Source organism: Schistocerca piceifrons, chromosome 4 (assembly GCF_021461385.2).
Source record: "Schistocerca piceifrons isolate TAMUIC-IGC-003096 chromosome 4, iqSchPice1.1, whole genome shotgun sequence".
In the NCBI taxonomy this organism is placed as follows: domain Eukaryota; kingdom Metazoa; phylum Arthropoda; class Insecta; order Orthoptera; family Acrididae; genus Schistocerca; species Schistocerca piceifrons.
The window spans coordinates 273,239,751-273,264,304 of NC_060141.1; the positions used below are offsets into that span (position 1 = coordinate 273,239,751).

Consider the following 24,554-nt stretch of genomic DNA (forward strand, 5'->3'; position numbering starts at 1 on the left):
CTGCTTAGCCATTTTGCATTTCCTGTCAATCTCATTTTTGAGACATTTGTATTCCTTTTTGCCTGCTTCATTTACTGCATTTTTATATTTTCTCCTTTCATCAATTAAATTCAATATTTCTTCTGTTACCCAAGGATTTCTACTAGCCCTTGGCTTTTTACCTACTTGATCGTCTGGTGCCTTCACTACTTCATCCTTCAGAGCTACCCATTCTTCTTCTGGTGTATTTCTTTCCCCCATTCCTGTCAATTTTCCCTTATACTCTCCCTGAAACTCTGTACAACCTCTGGTTTAGTCAGTTAATCCAGGTCCCATCTCCTTAAATTCCCACCGTTTTGCAGTTTCTTCAGTTTTAATCTACAGTTCATAACCAATAGATTGTGGTCAGAGTCCACATCTGCTCCTGGAAATGTCTTACAATTTAAAACCTGGTTCCTAAATCCCTGTCTTACCATTATATAATCTATCTGAAACCTGTCAGTATCTCCAGGCTTCTTCCATGTATACAACCTTCTTTAATGATTCTTGAACCAAGTGTTAGCTATGATTAAGTTATGCTGTGTGCAGAATTCTACCAGGCGACTTCCTGTTTCATTTCTTCCCCCAATCCATATTCACCTACTATGTTTCCTTCTCTTCCTTTTCCCACTATTGAATTCCAGTCACCCATGACTATTAAATTTTCGTCTCCCTTCACTATCTGAGTGATTTCTTTTATCTCCTCATACATTTCATCATCATCATCTGCAGAGCTAGTTGGCATATAAACTTGTACTACTGTAGTGGGCGTGGGCTTCGAGTCTATGTTGGCCACAATAATGCGTTCACTATGCTCTTTGTAGTAACTTACCCGCACTCCTATTTTTTTATTCATTATTAAACCTACTCCTGCATTACCCCTATTTGATTTTGTATTTATAACCCTGTATTCACCTGACCAAAAGTCTTGCTCCTCCTGCCACCGAACTTCACAAATTCCCACTGTATCTAACTTTAACCTATTCATTTCCCTTTTTATATTACCTGCCGATTAAGGGTCCTGACATTCCAAGCTCCGATCTGTAGAATGCCAGTTTTCGTTCTCCTGATAACGACGTCCTCCTGAGTAGTCCCCGCCCGAAGATCTGAATGGGGGACTATTTTATCCCCGAAATATTTTACCCAAGAGGACGCCATCATCATTTAACCATACAGTAAAGCTGCATGCCCTCGGGAAAAATTACAGCTGTAGTTTCCCCTTGCTTTCAGCTGTTCACAGTACCAGCACAGCAAGGCCATTTTGGTTAGTGTTACACGGCCAGATCAGTCAATCATCCAGACAGGAACCTCACATTTGTCTGGCCTCTCAACAGATACCTCTCCGTTATGGTTGCACCTACGGTATGGCCATCTGTATCGCTGAGGCACACAAGCCTCCCCACCAACAGCAAGGTCCATTGTTCATGGGGGGAGGATCTGAGCATTACTTGTAATAATTTTACAGTTGATGTGTTTACTAGAAACCATATTTTTACATTCCCCCCGCCAGAGCTATGTGTGAGTCCAACATGCTGTTGCTACAGGATGGCATTCCTGTAAAACTGCTTCTTAATATTAGTTTTGATGAAAGTATGTCAACTCAAAGGTTCTAGAACATGAAACGTCTCACTTTTTGCACTCTCTGGGATCTTTCTACTGCACATATAGCAGATTCGCGTCTCCTGCGTGTGCACCTCTCCACCTCCTGTGACAATGGGCAAACATGGCTTTTGAATGCCACCCTAGATAGCAGTGCACTACTCAATAAAAATTCCCATAGTCTAGAACAAACATCTAATTTAGATGCAGCTTGCATTAATAAATTAATACGTTCTCCAACAAATTATTCAGTTCATCAACTTAAGAAGTTGCCTATTGTTATGTTCAGAAATGAATGTGAATGTGAAAAAAAGTCTCTCTCTCTGCCATGTCTCACATGTCATACATATTACCGTTTTTCTTCTTTTAGTATCAGAGACAGTTATTTGTGGGTATTACTGAAAGAATGGAATGGAGCAAGTTCAATGCATTTGTTGTTTTTTATCCATTGGGTTGACCAACTGGGGTAGTAATACAAAGTTCACACTCATCAGCAGCCGGCCGGGGTGGCCGAGCGGTTCTATGCGCTACAGTCTGGAACCGCGCGACCACTACGGTCGCAGGTTCGAATCCTGCCTCGGGCATGGATGTGTGTGATGTCCTTAGGTTAGTTAGGTTTAAGTAGTTCTAAGTTCTAGGGGACTGATGACCTTAGAAGTTAAGTCCCATAATGCTCAGAGCCATTTGAACACTCATCAGTAGAGCTTCATTTTTTGAGTTTATGTAAAAAAACAAAAACAAGAATACTTACACTTTGAAGAGTGACAGGAATCTTGGCTAATGATACCCTCTGTGTGAGTGAGTTCGTGATAGACACCAGCAACTGCTAATTTATCTGACTTCCTCGCTGAAAAGTCAAGAATTGAGCACTTGGTTTTCTTTGAGTCTTGGTGGTGAACCTTGTACATAGTTGCGAAGCTTTTAAGGTGATGGCAGACCTGTGATTTGATCTTCATTGCCTTAAAATAAGGTAATAATATTTCCCACATGTGTATGGTATAAGATAACACTTTGCGAAATTTTAGGATGAAAACTGGAAAGTTATTTTCAAGTAAATTATATGAGGCATGTTCAAAAAAGACTTAACTTTGCTTATAACTTCTTACAACTCATTGTACTGCATTTTAAGCACTGTTCCCTTCAAATTGGTCACCTCCATATGCAATACACAATTCCCAACATTTCTCTTACTTTTGGAATGTGCTTTCTAATATGGGATGCAGATCTCTTGCTGCATTGCTTTTTGAATAACATCTTTTCAGCATGGTTTTAAGTTTGGGAAATGGTAAAATGTCTGATGGGGCTACGTCTGGAGAATAGGGTGGATGGGGTACAACAGGAGCCTGAAGTTTTGCCAGATACCTGCAGAAGAGAAGCAACCAGTGCATTATCACGAAACAACATCCAAGTGTGGTTTTTCAACAATTCAGGTCTCTTCCTGCACACAGGATTCCTCAAATGCACTAAAATTGCCTGGTAGACTTCCTTGTTTTCTAGCCGATCATGTGATACAAATTAGTGATGGACAGTGATGTAACTTATCATTAAAGGTAAAGTAATTAAAAGAAAGGGAAATTGGACCAATTTGATGAATTCCTCTAACATTCCTAGTTCACTTCCTCAAAATTTTATCAAATTATCATGAATACGATTTTATTGGTAGGAATTTGTTACAGAAATTCATGACAATTTTTGTAGTGTAATTTTAATGGCCAATCTCAGTGCCACAACCATTAACTGCTACTTGACTGTGATTGACAATGGTTCCATGTAATAGTAAGAAATGTACCCCCTCTATTCTTTCCACATTTTTAAGGTTTTTATTTATTGAGTTATTTGTAACTCTAATGTTCCGCATAACATAGCTTTTAATATTTTAGATGAAATTTGTAAATTGAACTGCTTCATTTTCCTATGTTCAGAATATAGCAGCTTGGAATGTATCAGCTGCGTCTGTGTTATAATATGATACCTTTATTAACTACAATGTCTGTTAAGTAATTTTTTTTACTACATATTGTCCTACAACAGTTTGCCTATTGTCGTATGCTCACTGTTACAAATGCCACCTACTGGCAAAAGTGTTTACTTTGTGCCATATCGATCTGCTTGTGTCAGTTTGGGCACTAAGGATGTTACAGAGTGTGGTAGGAGGCGACATAGTATTTTGTACTGTTTTTGACAGATTTATTTCTCACCTTGACTGCTGTGCTGTGGTTTATGCCTTTTAATATCTTGTCTTTCACTGTATGTTTCATACCACAGATCTGATGATGGATCTACCTCAAAGTGTTAATGAGATAATGAATGAGAATTAGGTAGGTGACAAAGACAAGTGAGACTGATGACCTCAGATGTTAAGTCGCATAGTGCTCAGAGCCAAATACAAGTGTATCACCTTTCGATTTATAATTTAAATAGCTGCTTAACTAACATGTTATTTTAAGAAAGTAATGTAGTCTTGGAAACAGAAAAATGGAGCTACAAATCTATTCTATCTGAATTTAGAAATAGTTGCCTTTTAGGATTAAAATGTAACAGGAAAGTTTTGATTGTTTATAACCTTTTAAAAAACTGTTTTTTGGGAAAAAAACAAGGTGTTCGTTGTAAAGTGGTGAATGAAAGATTTCATTTGATGCATGTCAGTGCTATAGTAACACAGAATTATTAGTGGGAGTTGAATTTTGAAGATCACATGGTTTTGTGGTTCATAAGTTCCAAATATTTTATCAAAGAAAATGTTGCTTCGAGAATTGTTTACTCTATTGTCATTAACAGTCTATAAACTATATTGTGTATAATAAATTTTAGTGAAACACAATGTTGATAATAATGTAGCAGTTGTAAGTAGTATGGGTCAGATTTTTCCCTCTCTTGCAGTATTGTCGCAAATTTACATGCCAAAGTATGTGTGGAATGAACTGAACAGTATCTTTGTGTAAAAGGAAATTGCTTTGCAATATAGAACTCACATAAACTGAATTAAATTCACCTGTCTCATAGCTGATCTAATAGTTACACCATAGCAGGTTTTGAAAATTGCTGCAAATATTTGTCACAAAAAATAAACCAGTAGTTAATCATGTATATTGAAACTTTTAATATAAAAATGTGAGTAGAATGAAACAATTTAATTGTATTTCAGATACTCGTGCAGTGTATAAAGACTTAGTTTGGTTGTGGAACAGCAATACCTTAATTACTCAACAGGTGTTGAAGAGGAAGGTAGGTATCACACCTTATTCGGTTTGTTCCTTGTAATTTGCTATTTGTAGTACTCAAATGTTGTTACTGCCTTCTTCCACACGTATTACTTTTTATTTAAGCTGGAGCCATCATTCATGGGAGACAGTTTATTAAAAGGAGAATTTCTTATGCGAGGCAGGAATTACGAGGAAGTTCGAGAATTTAAGGTAAGCAGTAACTTACATAATTCTTTCACTAAGGAAGGAAAGCAGGTTGTTGTTGACTTCAAAAAAATTGTAGTACACAGGTTTGTAGGGCATGAACTCATCATGATTTCTTCCAATATTACATGTTGTGGTTGCTTGTTTTTTAAAAGTTTTTTGGAACACAGTTCCAAAAATCATTCTTTTAAATCTTTTAAAGATCGTGGAAATCTGGTAGGATGTTAATTATACTGCACAGTTTACAGTTCTGACAATCTAAATTAATCTTTCCCTGCTGACAATCTAAATTAACCTTTCCCTTCTGACAATCTAAATTAATCTTTCACATCTGAACTAATCTTTCACATGTTGGGTGGAAGACAACTAATTCTGTTGCCATACTCTCTCTCTAATATTGCAAAGGAGATATATGGAGAAAGCTGATGCACAAGAAATGGGATGTCTAATCTTACTTGGGAATAAATACCATACTTGCAGACAATATCACGATCATTTGTTGTAGAAGGCATATTGGATCACATGTAAAATGCATTAATTTGATTTGCACGTTTATTCATTTTTAATTGTGTAATGTGATTATAGGTTATTGTATGTCTGACTGTGTAATCCAAATGTTAAAAATTTGTACCCCTATTTGCTCTTTTGTTACAATGCAGTAAAAGAAAAAGGTTAGTACTGTGTTTAACTTCTGACCATTTGTTTTTCATGCAACATTGTTGTACAGGATACATTTATTGGGATCAGTAGCTTAAATTATGCTTTTGTGTTGAATTAAATTTCACAAAAGAATTGTGAAATATCTGCTTCTAACTGAGTTTGTAGTCCCATGTAGCTAATACAGTTACACGTTTAATTTGGAAAATGTATATAGTAGCATTTTGGTTTTAGCATACAGAGCTGTGCATGAACAGTGCAGGTCTTTTGGTGCTGCTTTCCTTTGTTCCATTTCTTCCTTTCCTGCCATTATTTATACTTTTTATTTACATGATTTAATACAAGTAATGTAGGAGTAAAGATGGTGCACCAGAGAGGGAGAGATTTGGGAGGGCTGACAGAACAGAGGAAAGAGAGACTGTGAGGATCAGGTTGTGATTGCAGGATGAGTGAAGTTAGAATCCTGGAGCAGAGTAGAAGTGCTGAGCACGAGGATACCATAGATCTGAGGCCAAGAGGACTACTATAATGCAGAATGTTGGAAGGATAACTCCTATGGTGGTGTCACAGTGTAGCAACGGTCCCTATTGCAGTGATGGAGTCTTGGTGCTGACAAAGACAGCACAGGGCTGTCGCATGCCGGTGACAGATGTGGTAGCCAGACCTCACATGTTATTGGCAGCAGGTCTGTAAAACTTCATTGAAGGGATACTTAAATTGGAGTTCACGAGGAAAGATTTCAGAAGTGAGTGGGTGGGGGGGGGGGGGGGGGGTGGAGGAGGCCTGACCAGCCTAGGAGGTATTTAAAGGATTGCTACACTCTTTAACAGCTGATTTCACTTATGTGCCGGTAAAAGGAATAAAGTTTATGGTACTGTGAAAAGTTGATAAGAACTACAACACTCCCATGTACAGGTTGTCAATCCTTGTATCACATTTACTCTGAAATACTATAAAAATGAATCACAGTTATAAATTGCAATATTAATCACTTTACTGAACTCTTCCTTGACGGTGAACATACTAGGTTCCAATTACGGTTCAAAAGAAAAACATTACTCTGAACTACAATACTTACTTACACCATGGAAATAGTAGTCAATAAATAACATGTTTCTACATCTTAAAACTAATGGAAGGCCATTTCTTTACAACAGTACATTCTCATTATTGCTGCCACACATCTTAATTGTGGTATTAATCTGACACTTGCTGCTCGGTGACAATAGGTGGTGGTGATCTTAATTGCTTAAAATACCCTTTCTTGTATGTGGTAGATATAGCTACTCCAATGAGGACAGGCTAAGAGGAACAGAAATTGTACTTGGTATGGTGATGCCATTTACACACTCTTTAATGTATCTTTCAGAAATGTCTGTAGAGGCATGGTCGATAGTAAACTGCCCCTGCTTATGGTCTAAAAGTTTATCGATGGACTGAAGTAGATGGTCGTTAGATCAGTTAGATAATTCAGAGCGTCTGTCAGGCAGTGGCAGTATGAGGAGCAATTTGGATAAATACAGTAGAAAAGACTGTGTGTTACATTTGTGCACACAGATTAAATGAGGAGTAATATAACAGAAGGTGTGATCACACTGCAGTTGGAACTGTTATACAGAATCCTCTGCTCGTTAGAGTAGCTCGATATGTCTGACACATCAATACATGATCGTAACGTGAGCTACTATAGTAGGCCAGAATGAGATTTTCACTCTGCAGTGGAGTGTGTGCTGATATGAAACATCCTGGCAGATGAAAACTGCGCCGGACCGAGACTCGAACTAAAGTTCACTTTGTTGCGTCATTTAATGAGTTTGACAGTCTTTGCTAACAATTAAAATTTCCTTTGTACTCTTAACACCTGACTCAATGATCATGATCGGAGACAGTCTGTAATGCAATGAAAGGAAATAAGTCAGAATAATGGGGGGTAAAACTTGTAACTGGATACCCGGTTCCAAGCAGTTATTGGGCTCAGACTATGAATTTGAAAAATTTATGATATTTGAAGGAATGCAGAAATTCCACACGTAAGCAAGTTGTCCACATAAGTTTACGGAGCTTGTACCGAATAAATGTTCTTGAAGTTCATAAGGAATATGTTAAGACTCTTATTCCAGAAAGCATGGTATTCAAGAGAACAGAAAAAGCAGAGTGAAAATTCTCATGCATATAAGCAAACTGAAATAAGAACATTCTGGTTTACACTGAGATAACAGTCACGATCACCTGTCAGATATCGCAACGTCCTTGGCAAACTGGTATGTGCGCACCACAGTGGGTAGCTTGCTATGCAGTGATGTGGGGGAAGGCGTTCACAACAGTAAATAATATGTAAGATAACTGAGTGAACTAGTAACTCTTCATTCCGAAAAAGTGTCTGATCTTGCAGCTACACCATGGATCTGATTAGCCCACTTCACATGAAATAAATCAGATAAAAAGAAATTTCTGCCGAGCTTAACAGTATTAACCCCGGAAAGAGAAACACTTGAGAATAAAATGTGCTGAAATTACAGTGAGAAACTATAATCAAGGTAGAAACCTTAACTTTCATTAATTGAAACTGACTAGGTGGCTTGCTTGCATAAGCGCAACTAGTATGAGGATGCAGACCAAGTAATTTTAGTTGCAAGGTGGGCGAAAAAAAAAAAAATGGCATAAACTTGATCAGTTATTGTCCCCTCATTAACCAAGAAAGACACGTTAACCCCAAATCGAAATATTTAAAAATTTTTGCATTCTTAAACATTATTATGCTAAACATTATTACAGAATTTAATTGTGCTACTTTGGTGAAGGACCAACTGTCCCTTAACACATAATGTCAGCTGGAAATATCACTTTGCAACATGATCCCAAGTCCTTTCCTACAGCAAACCTGATATTGAACCCTGCCTTGAACAGTTCCGAGCATGATCCCAATTTGAGCCACGACCACTACTTCAAAATCATCCCTTACAGCCTTTCAAGATTTTCTTACATCCAGCACTGCTTCACAACCCTTCCTCCACAACATGACATTAACCTGTCCTCTGCAGAACTCCAGGCTCTACGTTTCCTAAAAGCTGAAGCATCAATCATTATCCTCTCATCAGGCAAAGAACCTACCACTGCAGTACTTGACAGACAGGAGTATGTAACTGCTGCCATTAAGATCCCATTCCTGTGATTCAAACTGACCTGCAGTCCCTCCTAAAAACCTCAGGCCTCTCAAAAGGACTTACAACTCAATCCATAGAATTCCTTACCCCACCCAAACCATGCAGCCACACCTTTTATCTTCTTCCTAAGATCAACAATCCCAATCACCCTGGCCATCCTGTAGTATTTGACTTCAAAGCACCCACCGAAGTTTATCTGCCTTAGATTTTATCCATACTGGATGAGAGGTTGTGGTTGTGAATGCAATGTTAAAAAATATATCGGCTCCACCACTTGTTTATAGTGTAAAACACTAAGATTGATGCGTTTCGGAAGTCAGGCTTCCATCATCAGAATAATAAAAAGTAAAAGAACCTGTTAAAACTCGCTAAAATGGAACATGCACCAGGCAATTTATAATAAAATTAAAACATCGTGGGAAGATGTTGATCTCATCCTCACCAAAGTCCAGCTACATACTTCTGTCCACATTAAAAACAGTACTTACATTTTGACAGTCGTCATCCTTTCTGTGTCAAACATTCCTTCCCACACAACCCTGGTATTCAAAGCAAACACATTTGTTCAGATGCAGTCTTCTTTACAGCAGTACACCGCCGTTCTCACCTCAGCCCTCACTGGACTTAATCTAGTTTAAAAGCAGATTTCCCAGGCCAGTGCTTCTGATCCTGGTACTGCAAAGCCCTCCAAAAAAATAACTGTGGAGCACACCAGTTGTCATTTAGTACTATCCTGCTCTTGAGTGTATTAATCAACTACTTTGACAAGGCCATGACTTTCTAAAATTGTGCCCTGAAATGAGATCCATTCTAATAAATGAAAAGCACCAGTTTGCTTCTGTTCTACTATAGTACTTTTATTGTGTTATCCGGATTTCGGCTTACAAGGCCATCTTCAGACATTTATCGGTCAGTCAGGCAGAGACATAGCAACTAGGCTGGCGGAACATGAACACAGTTGAAGGTTGCAGAATTCTGACTCCTAATTTGCGGAGCATGTACTGAGTGAGGGTCACAACTACCAGCCAGTGTCGTATGTATTTCACTTAGCAAACAAAGCCCTGGAAATTAACAAACATATTGTTCATAGTCCAGATGTAATCCTAAATGACCAGACACTGCTCAACACCTCCCCTCTCCTAAGCTTCATATAATCATCTCTGTTGCTCATTACTTCCCACACTGTCTGTTCCAGCATATTCCCATTTTCCTGTATTCATCAAGTTCTTTTGTTTTATTGAAGTTGTCTATGTATTGCATATAGGCTGTAGATTCAATTGTTAAGGCTTTCATTTAACTGGTACTTGTATTACTGTCCATTTTTAACACCTCTTGTAGTTGTCTCATCAAATATTGTTTATATTTTAATTGGTTATTTATTTAATGCAAACTGTTACATAGCCACAGTTTTGAATATAATGTTAAAGTGCAGTACCACCACACTCTCAAAGATTGCATTTACTGTATGTTCTCTCAAATGCCTCCATTTTCTTTCATTTGATTATTTCTCTTTATCTTATTGATATTGATAATGTTCCTTATGTATTCTTTAGTTACATTGATACTTGTTTCTTCTTTTAATTGGTTTGTGTATCACTCTCCATTTTATACCTCCTGGTGTAGCCTTTTCAAGTACTAATTTTATTTTATTTTTTTATTAGTTTTGTTTATTAATTGAAATTGTTATGTAGGCATGCTTCCTATGTTCTGTTAAAGTTTTTCCGTTGTACTCCATTTTTATTAATTTACTTTTCAATTTTTTACTTCTTCATTGCATTACCACCACACTGTCAAAGATGTTACTTAATGTATGTTTCTGCTTCGATCTAGATGTGTTACTTCTCTTCCAATGTTGTTTGCAAACATTGCAACTTCTTTGGTGATAATACTCAGTAAATGTCTCAAGATGGCCTTGTAAGCCGAAAACCGGTTAACACAATAGAAGTAATATTGTAGAACAAAAGCAAACTGGTGGTTTTCATTTATTATAACATTGTTCTACCAAGAACCAATGGAAGATCCTGTTAACATGAGATCCATTCTGTCGGAGATTTTGCGCACCACACTTACAATAGCTTTTCATCACCATCCCAATCTCTGCATTATCCTTGTCAGATGATACACTCATCTCCCTACTGTATGGCTCCTACCACTGTGACTGTCCCTGCTGCAAGACTTGCCCTATGCACCCTCCTACTGCCACCTATGCGAACCCTGTAACTGGCAAAACCTATGCTATCAAAGGAGTGCTACCTGTGGAATGACATTCCATATACCAGCTGTTGTGTGAACACTCTTTTAGCCATTTACATCGGCATGACTACCACCCAGTTGTCAGGATGAATAGGCGTAGGCAGAGGGTGTATATTGACAACACACAATATCTTGTTGCAGAGCATGCTCAATTACATGACAGTCGTGAGCTTGGTGCTTGTTTCAACACACGTGCCATCTGGATTCTTCACTGAGACACCATCTTCTCACTACTTCCCAGGTGGGAACTAGTGCTACATCTACATCTACATGATTACTCTGCAATTCACATTTAAGTGTTTGACAGTTGGTTCATCGAACCACAATCATACTATCTCTCTACCATTCCACTCCCGAACAGCACACCGGAAAAACGAACACCTAAACCAACCTTTCTGTTCGAGCTCTGATTTTTCTTATTTTATTTTGATGATCATTCCTACCAATGTAGGTTGGGCTCAACAAAATATTTTCGCATTCGGAAGAGAAAGTTGGTGACTGAAATTTCGTAAATAGATCTCGCCGCAACGAAAAATGTCTTTGCTTTAATGACTTCCATCCCAACTCGCGTATCATATCTGCCACACTCTCTCCCCTATTACGTGATAATACAAAACGAGCTGCCCCTTTTTGCTCCCTTTCGATGTCCTTCGTCAATCCCACCTGGTAAGGATCCCACACCGCGCAGCAATATTCTAACAGAGGACGAGCGAGTGTAGTGTAAGCTGTCTCTTTAGTGGACTTGTTGCATCTTCTAAGTGTCCTGCCAATGAAACGCAACCTTTGGCTCGCCTTCCGCACAATATTATCTATGTGGTCTTTCCAACTGAAGTTGTTCGTAATTTTAACACCTAGGTACTTAGTTGAATTGACAGCCTTGAGAATTGTACTATTTATCGAGTAATCGAATTCCAACGGATTTCTTTTGGAACTCATGTGAATCACCTCACACTTTTCGTTATTTATCGTCAACTGCCACCTGCCACACCATACAGCAATCTTTTCTAAATCGCTTTGCAGCTGATACTGGTCTTCGGATGACCTTACTAGACGGTAAATTACATCATCATCTGCGAACGACCTAAGAGAACTGCTCAGATTGTCACCCACTCAATGATTTGCCGTCTATTACTAGGAACTGCGACCTTCCTGACAGGAAATCATGAATCCAGTCGCACAACTGAGACGATACCCCATAGGCCCGCAGCTTGATTAGAAGTCGCTTGTGAGGAACGGTGTCAAAAGCTTTCTGGAAATCTAGAAATACGGAATCAACTTGAGATCCCTTGTCGATAGCGGCCATTACTTCGTGCGAATAAAGAGCTAGCTGCATTGCACAAGAACGATGTTTTCTGAAACCATGCTGATTACGTATCAATAGATAGTTCCCTTCTAGGTGATTCATAATGTTTGAATGAATGCAGTATATGCTCCAAAACCCTATTACAAACCGATGTCAATGATATTGGTCTGTAGTTCGATGGATTACTCCTACTACCCTTCTTAAACACTGATGCGACCGGCGCAATTTTCCAATCTGTACGTACAGATCTATCGGTGAGCGAGCGGTTGTATATGATTGCTAAGTAGGGAGCTATTGTATCAGCGTAATCTGAAAGGAACCTAATTGGTATACAATCTGGACCTGAAGACTTGCCCGTATCAAGCGATTTGAGTTGCTTCACAACCCCTAAGGTATCTACTTCTAAGAAACTCATGCTAGCAGCTGTTCGTGTTTCAAATTCTGGAATATTCCATGCATCTTCCTTGGTGAAGGAATTTCAGAAAAATGCGTTCAATAACTTAGCGGCACAGTCGTCGGTAACAGTACCATCGGCACTGCGCAGCGAAGGTATTGACTGTGTCTTGCCGCTTGTGTACTTTACATACAACCAGAATTTCTTTGGATTTTCTACCAAATTTCGAGGTAATGCTTAGTTCTGGAACCTATTAAAGGCATCTCGCATTGAAGTCCGTGCCAAATTTCGCGCTTCTGTAAATTTTAGCCAATCTTCGGGATTTCGCATTCTTCTGAACTTCGCGTGCTTTTTCCTTTGCCTCTGAACAGCGTTCAGACCTGTTTTGTGTACCATGGGGGATCAGTTCCATCTCTTGCCAATTTATGAGGTATGAATCTCTCAATTGCTGTTGCTACTATATCTTTGAATTTGAGCCACATCTCGTCTACATTTGCATAGTCAGTTCGGAAGGAATGGAGATTGTCTCTTAGGAAGGCTTCTAGTGACACTTTATTCGCTTCTTTGAATAAAATTATTTTGCGTTTGTTTCTGGTGGATTTGAGAGAAATGGTATTGAGCCTAGCTACAACGAACTTATGATCACTAATCCCTGTATCAGTCATGATGCTCTCTGTTAGCTCTGGATTGTTTGTGGCTAAGAGGTCAAGTGTGTTTTAGCAACCATTTACAATTCGCGTGGGTTCGTGGACTACTGCTTGAAATAATTTTCAGAGAAAGCATTTAGGACAATCTCGGAAGATGTTTTCTGCCTACCACCGGTTTTGAACAAGTATTTTTGCCAACATATCGAGGGAAGGTTGAAGTCCCCACCAACTATAACTGTTTGAGTGGGGTATTTATTTGTTACGAGACTCAGATTTTCTCTGAACTGTTCAGCAACTATATCATCGGAGTCTGGGGATCGGTAGAAGGAGCCAATTATTAACTTAGTTCAGCTGTTAAGTATAACCTCCACCCATACCAATTCGCACGGAGTATCTACTTGGACTTCACTACAAGATAAACCACCACTGACAGACACAAACACTCCACCACTAATTCTGCCTAATCTATCTTTCCTGAACACCGTCTGTGACTTCGTAAAAATTTCTGCAGATCTTATTTCAGGCTTTAGCCAGCTTTCTGTACCTATAACAATTTCAGCTTCTGTGCTTTCTATTAGCGCTTGAAGCTCAGGGACTTTCCCAGCACAACTACAAGAATTTACAACTACAATTCCGACTGTTCCTTGATCCAAGCACGTCCTGTATTTGCCATGCACCCTTTGAGATTGCAGCCCACCCTGTACTTTCCCGAGGCCTTCTAAACTAAAAAAAAAACGCCCAGTCCATGCCACACAGCCTCCGCTACCCGTGTAGCCGCCAGCTGAATGTAGTAAACTCCTGACCTATTCAGCGGAACCCGAAACCCCACCACCCTATGGCGCAAGTCAGGGAATCTGCAGCCAAGACGGTCGCAAAACTGCCTGAGCTTCTGATTCAGACCCTCCACCCGGCTCTGCACCAAAGGCCATTGGTTCTCACCACCCACCTGTCCTTAATTTACATTAATTCCTTATGTCTTAGCATTACTTCAAAGTAACTGCTACTTTCCTCACTCCATTTTAGTTTTTTACCTCTTTCATTTTCTGGCCTGCCTATTGTTCGTGTCCCCATCCCACCTCTATTATACACAATACACTTAGCTCTTCAATCTTATTGACTTGGGCACGATGCTTAACTACTAATCCCTGTCTTCCACCTTTAAGCTCTCAAGTTTACAAATCTCATCTGGTGCAGTCCCCAACAATCAGTCTTTCCATCTCATCCTGTCCAGTAACTATCTCCTGACCTGGGGTTCTGGGGGACTTTTCCAAACTCGACCCCTTTTCCTAAACCTCTCCAGTCCTTCTCCTTCACCCTTCTTCCTTCCCCTTAAACTCTTGTGCATGAAGGAGGCGCCACTGACTCCGAAAGCTTGCATAAGTTAAACCGTTTTGTGGTTGTAGTTTCTCACTTTTGCTTGGTGAGTAGATTTTTTCGTCTATCCAATTACATTATTTTATTACATACTTAGCCAGATTACATAAAGGTTTAACAGATTGACGGACAGCAAAATAACTAGTCTATACCTCATTCCCACACAAGGTTCATAAAGTAACTTAAAAGATGTATTCAATCAAGTTGACGACCTGTGAAGGACTTCTGGGAACAGGATGACTGTTTGTGCACACTACTGCATGTAAAGACATATGAATAATGATTGATGGAATAAAAGCTAACAATAACCAAGAATATATTAATATTATTTACCATATTAGCACAACACAGGGCTCTGGATCATGTCTCATAGAGAGTCTAGGCCTGTAATATCAACAACAAAAGAAATCAAATGGACTGTTCAAGGCCATTATCTGATTAAAGATAAAAATTACAGCAATATGTTCAAAAAGTAACTCTCATAAAATTCAATCATACGAATGCATCAACAACTTCTCTATCTGAAATTCTCTCAATTAAAGCTCATTTCATTTTGGTGGTGTTTCCAATAGAATACTAAAAATTTATTCCTGTATAGTAAGTCTGGTCTTTTCTGAAATACATAATGCATCATTAACTCACGGCATTTTTCCAGATAGACTAAAATGTGCTGTTGTCAAACTCCTATTTAAGAAAAGTGATTGGAGAGATGTCAGTAACTACCAATCTGTTTCACTGCAGACATAATTTCCACATAATTCTTGAGAAGGCGAAGTATTCTAGAATAGTGCTGGGTGGTTATAATTAAAATTTCCCTATTTAACATATAACACGGAAACTAATAACGATAAGAGTACCAAACTTGGTAGCATTAATGTCAAGTACTTGGGGAAGAGAAATAATGCAGAATCAGTACAATTGAAACATTTTTAATGTGCTTTGGTACTTCATATCGTTACATACTGGTACCATTACTGCTACAAAAGGGGCTCAATATGGCGCCCATCAGTGCCCAGAAGAGTCTGAAAGCACAGTATTGCATTCTGCACAGTAAAATGAAGCATGTCCGTAGGTATGCTGGCTACCTCTTTTGATAAGTGGCACTTCGCATCATGTGGATGTTCCTCTGGTAATCCCTGTCCTTCAGGTAGCCTACAACCATAAATCACAGGGAGTCAGATCAGGTGATTGTGCCGGCCATGCATTTAGAAATGATCAGTGGATAATCTGATCGTTCCCAAATGTTTTACGAGGATGCAGGTGAACTTCACAAGCTATGAGGTGCATTCAAGTTCTAAGGCCTCCGATTTTTTTTCTAATTAACTACTCACCCGAAATCGATGAAACTGGCGTTACTTCTCGACGTAATCACCCTGCAGACGTACACATTTTTCACAATGCTGATGCCATGATTCCATGGCAGCGGCGAAGGCTTCTTTAGGAGTCTGTTTTGACCACTGGAAAATCGCTGAGGCAATAGCAGCACGGCTGGTGAATGTGCGGCCACGGAGAGTGTCTTTCATTGTTGGAAAAAGCCAAAAGTCACTAGGAGCCAGGTCAGGTGAGTAGGGAGCATGAGGAATCACTTCAAAGTTGTTATCACGAAGAAACTGTTGCGCAACATTAGCTCGATGTGCGGGTGCGTTGCCTTGGTGAAACAGCACACGCGCAGCCCTTCCCGGACGTTTTTGTTGCAGTGCAGGAAGGAATTTGTTCTTCAAAACATTTTCGTAGGCTGCACCTGTTACCGTAGTGCCCTTTGGAAAGAAATGGGTAAGGATTACGCCCTCGCTGTCCCAGAACATGGGCACCATCATTTTTTCAGCACTGGCAGTTACCCGAAATTTTTTTGGTGGCGGTGAATCTGTGTGCTTCCATTGAGCTGACTGGCGCTTTGTTTCTGGATTGAAAAATGGCATCCACGTCTCATCCATTGTCACAACCGACGAAAAGAAAGTCCCATTCATGCTGTCGTTGCGTGGCAACATGCCACACGGGCAGCCGTGTGGTCGTCTGTCAGCATTCGTGGCACCCATCTGGATAACACTTTTCGCATTTTCAGGTCGTCATGCAGGATTGTGTGCACAGAACCCACAGAAATGCCAACTATGGAGGCGATCTGTTCAACAGTCATACGGCGATCCCCCAAAACAATTCTCTCCACTTTCTCGATCATGTCGTCAGACCGGCTTGTGCGAGCCCGAGGTTGTTTTGGTTTGTTGTCACACGATGTTCTGCCTTTATTAAACTGTCGCACCCACGAACGCACTTTTGACACATCCATAACTCCATCACCACATGTCTCCTTCAACTGTCGATGAATTTCAATTGGTTTCACACCACGCAAATTCAGAAAATGAATGATTGCACGCTGTTCAAGTAAGGAAAACGTCGCCATTTTAAGTATTTAAAACAGTTCTCATTCTCGCCGCTGGCGGTAAAATTCCATCTGCCGTACGGCGCTGCCATCTCTGGGACGTATTGACAATGAACGCAGCCTCATTTTAAAACAATGCGCATGTTTCTATCTCTTTCCAGTCCGGATAAAAAAAATCGGAGGCCTTAGAACTTTAATGCACCTCGTATGTGCGGTGGGGCTCCATCTTGCATGGAAACTGTTGAGTTCGACGTGTCTTTCTCCTGTAGGGTGGATATGACATGCTGGCGAAGCATATTGTAGTAATGCTGGTCAGTCACACTGCACGTCTTTGGTTCTTGAATGTGAACCTGTTAAAAAAAGAATGGGCCAATGATGAACGTAGCCATGAAGCCACAACATATGGTGACATGTTCGCCATACATACGAACTTCATGCAAAGTGACAGGAGGTGAAGATCCCCAGACTCGGCAGTTCTGTGTGTTCACCTAACTCGTCACAGAAATATGAGCTTTGTCATTAGGATTGTCCAGGGCCAGCCCTCAAGAACTTCAATCCTTGTGAAAATGTAGAGCGAAGTCAACACATTGTTGTGTGTCGTGTGGTGCAAGCTGCTGTACGATTGGGACTTGTACTGATACCGTTAGGGAATGGTTTGAAACACCGTCCGCACAGTGGACCATGAGATGTTCAACTGTCGTGACACAGCACATGCACTGCCTGATGGTTGGGAATTGGGTGCAGTGTTGTCTGCCATAGCAAGGAAAAGATTGATTATCTTCCAGAATGAGATTTTCACTCTGCAGCGGAGTGTGCGCTGATATGAAACTTCCTGGCAGATTAAAACTGTGTGCCCGACCGAGACTCGAACTCGGGACCTTTGCCTTTCGCGGGCAAGTGCTCTACCATCTGAGCTACCGAAGCACGACTCACGCCCTGTACTCACAGCTTTACTTCTGCCAGTACCTCGTCTCCTACCTTCCAAACTTTACAGAAGCTCTCCTGCGAACCTTGCAGAACTAGCATTCCTGAAAGAAAGGATATTGCGGAGACATGGCGTAGCGCACACTCCGCTGCAGAGTGAAAATCTCATTCTGGAAACATCCCTTAGGCTGTGGCTAAGCCATGTCTCCGCAATATCCTTTCTTTCAGGAGTGCTAGTTCCGCAAGGTTCGCAGGAGAGCTTCTGTAAAGTTTGGAAGGTAGGAAACGAGGTACTGGCAGAAGTAAAGCTGTGAGTACCGGGCGTGAGTCGTGCTTCGGTAGCTCAGATGGTAGAGCACTTGCCCGCGAAAGGCAAAGGTCCCGAGTTCGAGTCTCGGTCGAGCACACAGTTTTAATCTACCAGGAAGTTTCATTGATTATCTTGTCAGTACACCTCATTCATCAACTGAGGCAGGTAGAACAGACAGATTTAAAAAAGATCTGGGATGAAGTAGATAAAACAAGAGGCGAGGTTAATAAAAAGACTTAATGACAATTGTGGGTTCCTACTTGATTTAATAGAGGAATTACATTTAGAAAGTGCAACAAACATATCCAAACAGATTCCTAAATTTAAAATAGAAGGATACATTCATCATCGTTATTTCTTAATCATGTTTTCTGAATCATTGCCTAATTTTAAAATGCTGTCATAGTTTATTCATTAAGAGGTATAATCTGACGTTAAAAAGTTTTGATACAATAAGTTAAGTATTAGAATTAGAAGCTGTATGTTTGTCTTAAGGCATAACTGACAGTGCACGAATGAATACCTGGATGTGATTCATCTGATATTTGAAAATAGCAACACTTAGCGACTTCCAAAACTTTCCTAAACTTTTTATCACCTACGTTTTTATGTCCATTATGGAAAAAATTAACTCATTTGTAAAGTAATCACACCTTGAAGCTGTTTCTTACATGGGAGTTCAGTTCTTTAAAGATTTGATTGTTTACTGATAAAGAGCAGAACGGTAATCAAGGAAGTGATAAAAATACAGTATTCAATCCTAATAATGAAGACAGTAGGTGTATAAATAGGACCACTGATAGACAATTTGGAGTATTCAAGTCTGGAAAACAATACACCCCTGAGGGAGATGTCAGACTCCAGAATTTAACAGTAGAGTAATAGGCCCTTGGGTGGAAAAGATATTAGCCCTCACACAACTGATTTCTATGTCTGAGTGGTTGCTGGAAGAACATATTAGTGAAGATGAAGAAGAAGGTAAAGCCAATAGTGTTTGTGACATTTTAGGGACAAAAGTGGATTTGATTTAGTTCAGGTAGTGAAATATCTTTAGTATCTCGGAGAATTAATGTTATCAATGAGAAATAAACATATGTGATATTACCCGTAACAAGCGTTCATTTGTGGGTACAACAGACAATAAAGGAAAACAAAGGAAAAAACAGTTACCTATCACAAATGATACCTTTACGTTTCACCAAATGTTATTGATGGTACCGAATCTTAACCTAAATGTACTTCTAGGTTTAGATGGCTACTTGACAATAATGTCACTAGACTTGAATAATAATTAGAATAGTATGGAAAGGAGAGAATAATATCTACAGAGTAGCTTTGACAAATAATTATAAAACTTCTAGAATTAGACACATGAAACATGTTCATTTAATGGTTATGGCTAATATCATTGTAAGGAAGGAACATAACCAAGCAAGTGATGAATTGAAACTTTCTGGCAGATTGAAACTGTGTGCCAAACTGAGACTCGAACTCGGAACTTTGCCTTTTGTGGGCAAGTGCTCTACTGACTGAGCTACCCAAGCACAACCCACAACCCGTCCTCATAGCTTCATTTCTGCCAGTACCTCATCTCCTACCTTCCAAACTTCACAGAAGCTCTTCTGCGAACCTTGCAGAACTAGCACTCCTGGAAGAAAGGATACTGCGGAGACGTGGCTTGGCCACAGCCTGGGGCATGTTTCCAGAATGAGATTTTCACTCTGCAGCGGAGTGTGCTCTGGTATGAAACTTTCTGGCAGATTAAATTGTGTGCTGAACTGAGACTCGAACTCGGGATCTCTGCGTTTCGCGGGCAACAATTTAAACCATAAGAGGATGTCCTGAAGTAGAATATAAAACAGTTATCTTTGTTGTAAGTATTAGCCAGATATTAGAGGCTATTTATAAAAGGATAAGCTATGAATGATCCAGACTTAATGAGTTTGTTGAAGCAAGGGTCTAACTATTTGGGACGAAGGAACAACTGAAGCTTCTAATAATATTATACAAGCACTATTAGAGGCAAAAGTTTTAAGTCTTCCAATGACGCAAGTATGTGTTGGAATATGATATGGATTGCGAATTGTTTCAAGGAATCTGGGCTCCTGAACCATTATTCTTCTGCTGAGAAAGAGTAGTGTTCATTGTTCGGAATTTATGAAAATTTTAGATTCTAATATGGGGTTCAAAAGTACTAATACATCCAGACCACCAAGCCTTAGTATTCATAACGGAAAGTAGACTATAACACAGTCAGTTAATATGATGGATTCTGTTGTTACAATAATGTATATTAGAATTGAATCACATTAAAGGTACACTTAACATACTGCTTGATACAATCTCTCGATTGCGTTTTGTGAACAAAAAATGATCTGTGACTGAAATGAAAGTGATGCAGTCTCAGAGGTGATATTTCGTGGGCCAATACTAAAAAATCAAAGTATCAAGGATGCAAATGAAACTTTAGATGATTTGAGATGCTCTCCCTTGAAACTTCTTTAGATTTCAAATCACAGCAAGGCCTCTTATGGCAAGCAGAAGCTAGATAAAGTGAAACATGTTTTGGAAGAACAGAGTATCAGTTATTAAATCACAGTAGTGACCTATCTGACAGTAGGGAAGATAAAATGGATGATGAAACTGTTAAGAAAGCCAAGGGTTCTGATGTCCTGATATTGTTAAAGAAAGAAAAAGTGGTTAGTTTAAGGAGATCAGAAAAAAATGCAGGTTTAAAGTTCAGTTCAGCCCTCTTCTTCAAAAGTAAAAATAATGCCAGAATTCAGTGTTAGTGAGTATCTAGTTCGACAGGCAAGGAAATTAAAAGCAAAAATGGATATTTTATCATTCCCTAAACCGAAAGGAAAGGAAAGGAAATGATTGCTAATGAAGTTGTCAAGTATGTCACTGATTTAAAAAAAATGATGAATGTACTCCAATGTCACCAGAAGCAAAAGACAAAGTTAGCATCAGAAGAACGTTGTTGCCGTTGTCTTCAGTCCAGAGACTGGTTTGATGCAGCTCTCCATGCTACTCTATCCTGTGCAAGCTTCTTCATCTCCCAGTACCTACTGCAACCTACATCCATCTGAATCTGTTTAGTGTATTCATCTCTTAGTCTCCCTCTATGATTTTTACCCTCCACACTGCTCTCCAATACTAAATTGGTGATCCCTTGATGCCTCAGAATATGCCCTACCAACCGATCCCTTCTTCCAGTCAAGTTGTGCCGCAAGTTTCTCTTCTCTCCAATTCTATTCAGTACCTCCTCATTAGTTATGTGATCTACCCATCTAATCTTCAGCATTCTTCTGTAGCACCACATTTCAAAAGCTTCTATTCTCAGTAGAACGTTATGTATGCAAAAATCGTGTACCCTCTGTAACCTAAGGCAACAATGTTCCTGTTGTAAATGGGAGAACCCAAACATTAACAATGCTTCTTCTAAATTTTGTTCACTAAGATCAAAGACTCATTTGGTGTGTGTGCCACATCCACTAAAGTGTAAAACTGCTTTTGGATGTAGAACATGTTAAAGAAACACACAGAATTCATAAAATTTTTTGTATGTGTCTCTGAAAACTGTGCCTGCCTGCTTCGTCACTGTGGTAATTGTTCCAGTGATGACAAATTGTTAGAATTATTGAAAGAAAAATTAGCTTACGAAGATGCTGAGTACAGGGAGTGGATTAAGACAGACCATCAGACAGAAATGATAAAGAAATATGCAGCTGTTGACGAAAACACCAACTTGTTGGTAACAGAATTACAGGCACTATTTGCCAGACAAGGTCCCAGAAAAATTTGAAAGAAAATCGAATCCCCCGAGAAAAATTCTGTTATTGGACTTTGTTGAAAACTACAGTTGTGTAAATCACAATGAAAACCACTATTACCACTGGACAAAAAGCAGCCATGTAATCCATTCTGTTTGTGATAAAAGAGAAAAAGAAAATAGCACTAGTAAACCACTGCTTAATGAGTGATGGTATGGAGCACGATGTAGGAGCTGTAAATGCTGCTCGCAAAGAAATGGTTAAATGCTTGACTGAACACTACCCATGCATCAAGAAACTTCATTATTTCACTGATGGATACACTGCTGAATGTGTTGTTGTTGTTGTTGTTGTGGTCTTCAGTCCTGAGACGGGTTTGATGCAGCTCTCCATGCTAATCTATCCTGTGCAAGCTCCTTCATCTCCCAGTACCTACTGCAACCTACATCCTTCTGAATCTGCTTAGTGTATTCATCTCTTGGTCTCCCTCTACGATTTTTACCCTCCACACTGCCCTCCAATGCTAAATTTGTGATCCCTTGATGCCTCAGGACATGTCCTACCAACCGGTCCATTCTTCTAGTCAAGTTGTGCCACAAACTTCTCTTCTCCCCAGTCCTATTCAATACCTCCTCATTAGTTACGTGATCTACCCACCTAATCTTCATCATTCTTCTGTAGCACCACATTTCGAAAGCTTCTATTCTCTTCTTGTCCAAACTGTTTATCGTGCATGTTTCACTTCCATACATGGCTACACTCCATACAAATACTTTCAGAAATGACTTCCTGACACTTAAATCTATACTCGACGTTAACAAATTTCTCTTCTTCAGAAACACTTTCCTTGCCATTGCCAGTCTACATTTTATATCCTCTCTACTTCGACAATCATCAGTTATTTTGCTCCCCAAATAGCAAAACTCCTTTAATACTTTAAGTGTCTCATTTCCTAATCTAATTCCCTCAGAATCACATGACTTAATTCGACTACATTCCATTATCCTCGTTTTGCTTTTGTTGATGTTCATCTTATATCCTCCTTTCAAACACTGTCCATTCCGTTCAACTGCTCTTCCAAGTCCTTTGCTGTCTCTGACAGAATTACAATGTCATCGGTAAACCTCAAAGTTTTTATTTCTTCTCCCTGGATTTTAATACCTACTCCAAATTTTTCTTTTGTTTCCTTGACTGCTAGCTCAATATACAGATTGAATAACATCGGGGAGAGGCTACAACCCTGTCTGACTCCCTTCCCAACCACTGCTTCCCTTTCATGCCCCTCGACTCTTATAACTGCCATCTGGTTTCTGTACAAATTGTAAATAGCCTTTCGCTCCCTGTATTTTACCCCTGCCACCTTTAGAACTTGAAAGAGAGTATTTCAGTCAACATTGTCAAAAGCTTTCTCTAAGTCTACAAATGCTAGAAACATAGGTTTGCCTTTCCTTAATCTTCCTTCTAAGATAAGTCGTAAGGTCAGTATTGCCTCACGTGTTCCAACATTTCTACGGAATCCAAACTGATCTTCCCCGAGGTCGGTTTCTACCAGTTTTTCCATTCGTCTGTAAATAATTCTCGTTAGTATTTTGCAGCTGTGACTTATTAAACTGATAGTTCAGTAATTTTCACATCTGCCAACACCTGCTTTCTTTGGGATTGGAATTATTATATTCTTCTTGAAGTCTGAGGATATTTCGCCTGTCTCGTACATCTTGCTCACCAGATGGTAGAGTTTTTTCAGGACTGGCTCTCCCAAGGCCGTCAGTAGTTATAATGGAATGTTGTCTACTCCCGGCCTTGTTTCGACTCAGGTCTTTCAGTGCCCTGTCAAACTCTTCACGCAGTATCGTATCTCCCATTTCATCATCATCTACATCCTCTTCCATTTCCATAATATTGTCCTCAAGTACATCACCCTTGTATAGACCCTCTATATACTCCTTCCACCTTTCTGGTTTCCCATCTTTGCTTAGAACTGGGTTTCCATCTGAGCTCTTGATATTCATACAAGTGGCTGTCTTTTCTCCAAAGGTCTCCTTAATTTTCCTGTAGGCAGTATCTATCTTACCCCTAGTGAAATAAGCCTCTACATCCTTACATTTGTCCTCCAGCCATGCCTGCTTAGCCATTTTCCACTTCATGTCGATATCATTTTTGAGACGTTTGTATTCCTTGTTGCCTGCTTCACTTACTGCATTTTTATATTTTCTCCTTTCATCAATTAAATTCAATATTTCTTCTGTTACCCAAGGATTTCTACTTGCCCTCGTCTTTTTACCTACTTGATCCTCTGCTGCCTTCACTACTTCGTCCCTCAGAGCTACCCATTCGTCTTCTACTGTATTTCT

The 24,554-nt window shown here is 39.6% G+C and overlaps 1 protein-coding gene across 1 annotated transcript in view; it reads left to right on the forward strand.

Moving 5' to 3' along the window:
- LOC124795157 (PC-esterase domain-containing protein 1A-like) overlaps positions 1–24,554 on the forward strand; it is a 262,282-nt gene that overhangs the window by 114,405 nt on the left and 123,323 nt on the right. Inside the window, exons 3-4 of the mRNA XM_047259045.1 lie at positions 4,763–4,842; positions 4,944–5,030. Of these exons, the coding sequence (XP_047115001.1) occupies positions 4,763–4,842; positions 4,944–5,030 (167 nt within the window). The remainder of the gene's footprint in view (positions 1–4,762; positions 4,843–4,943; positions 5,031–24,554) is intronic.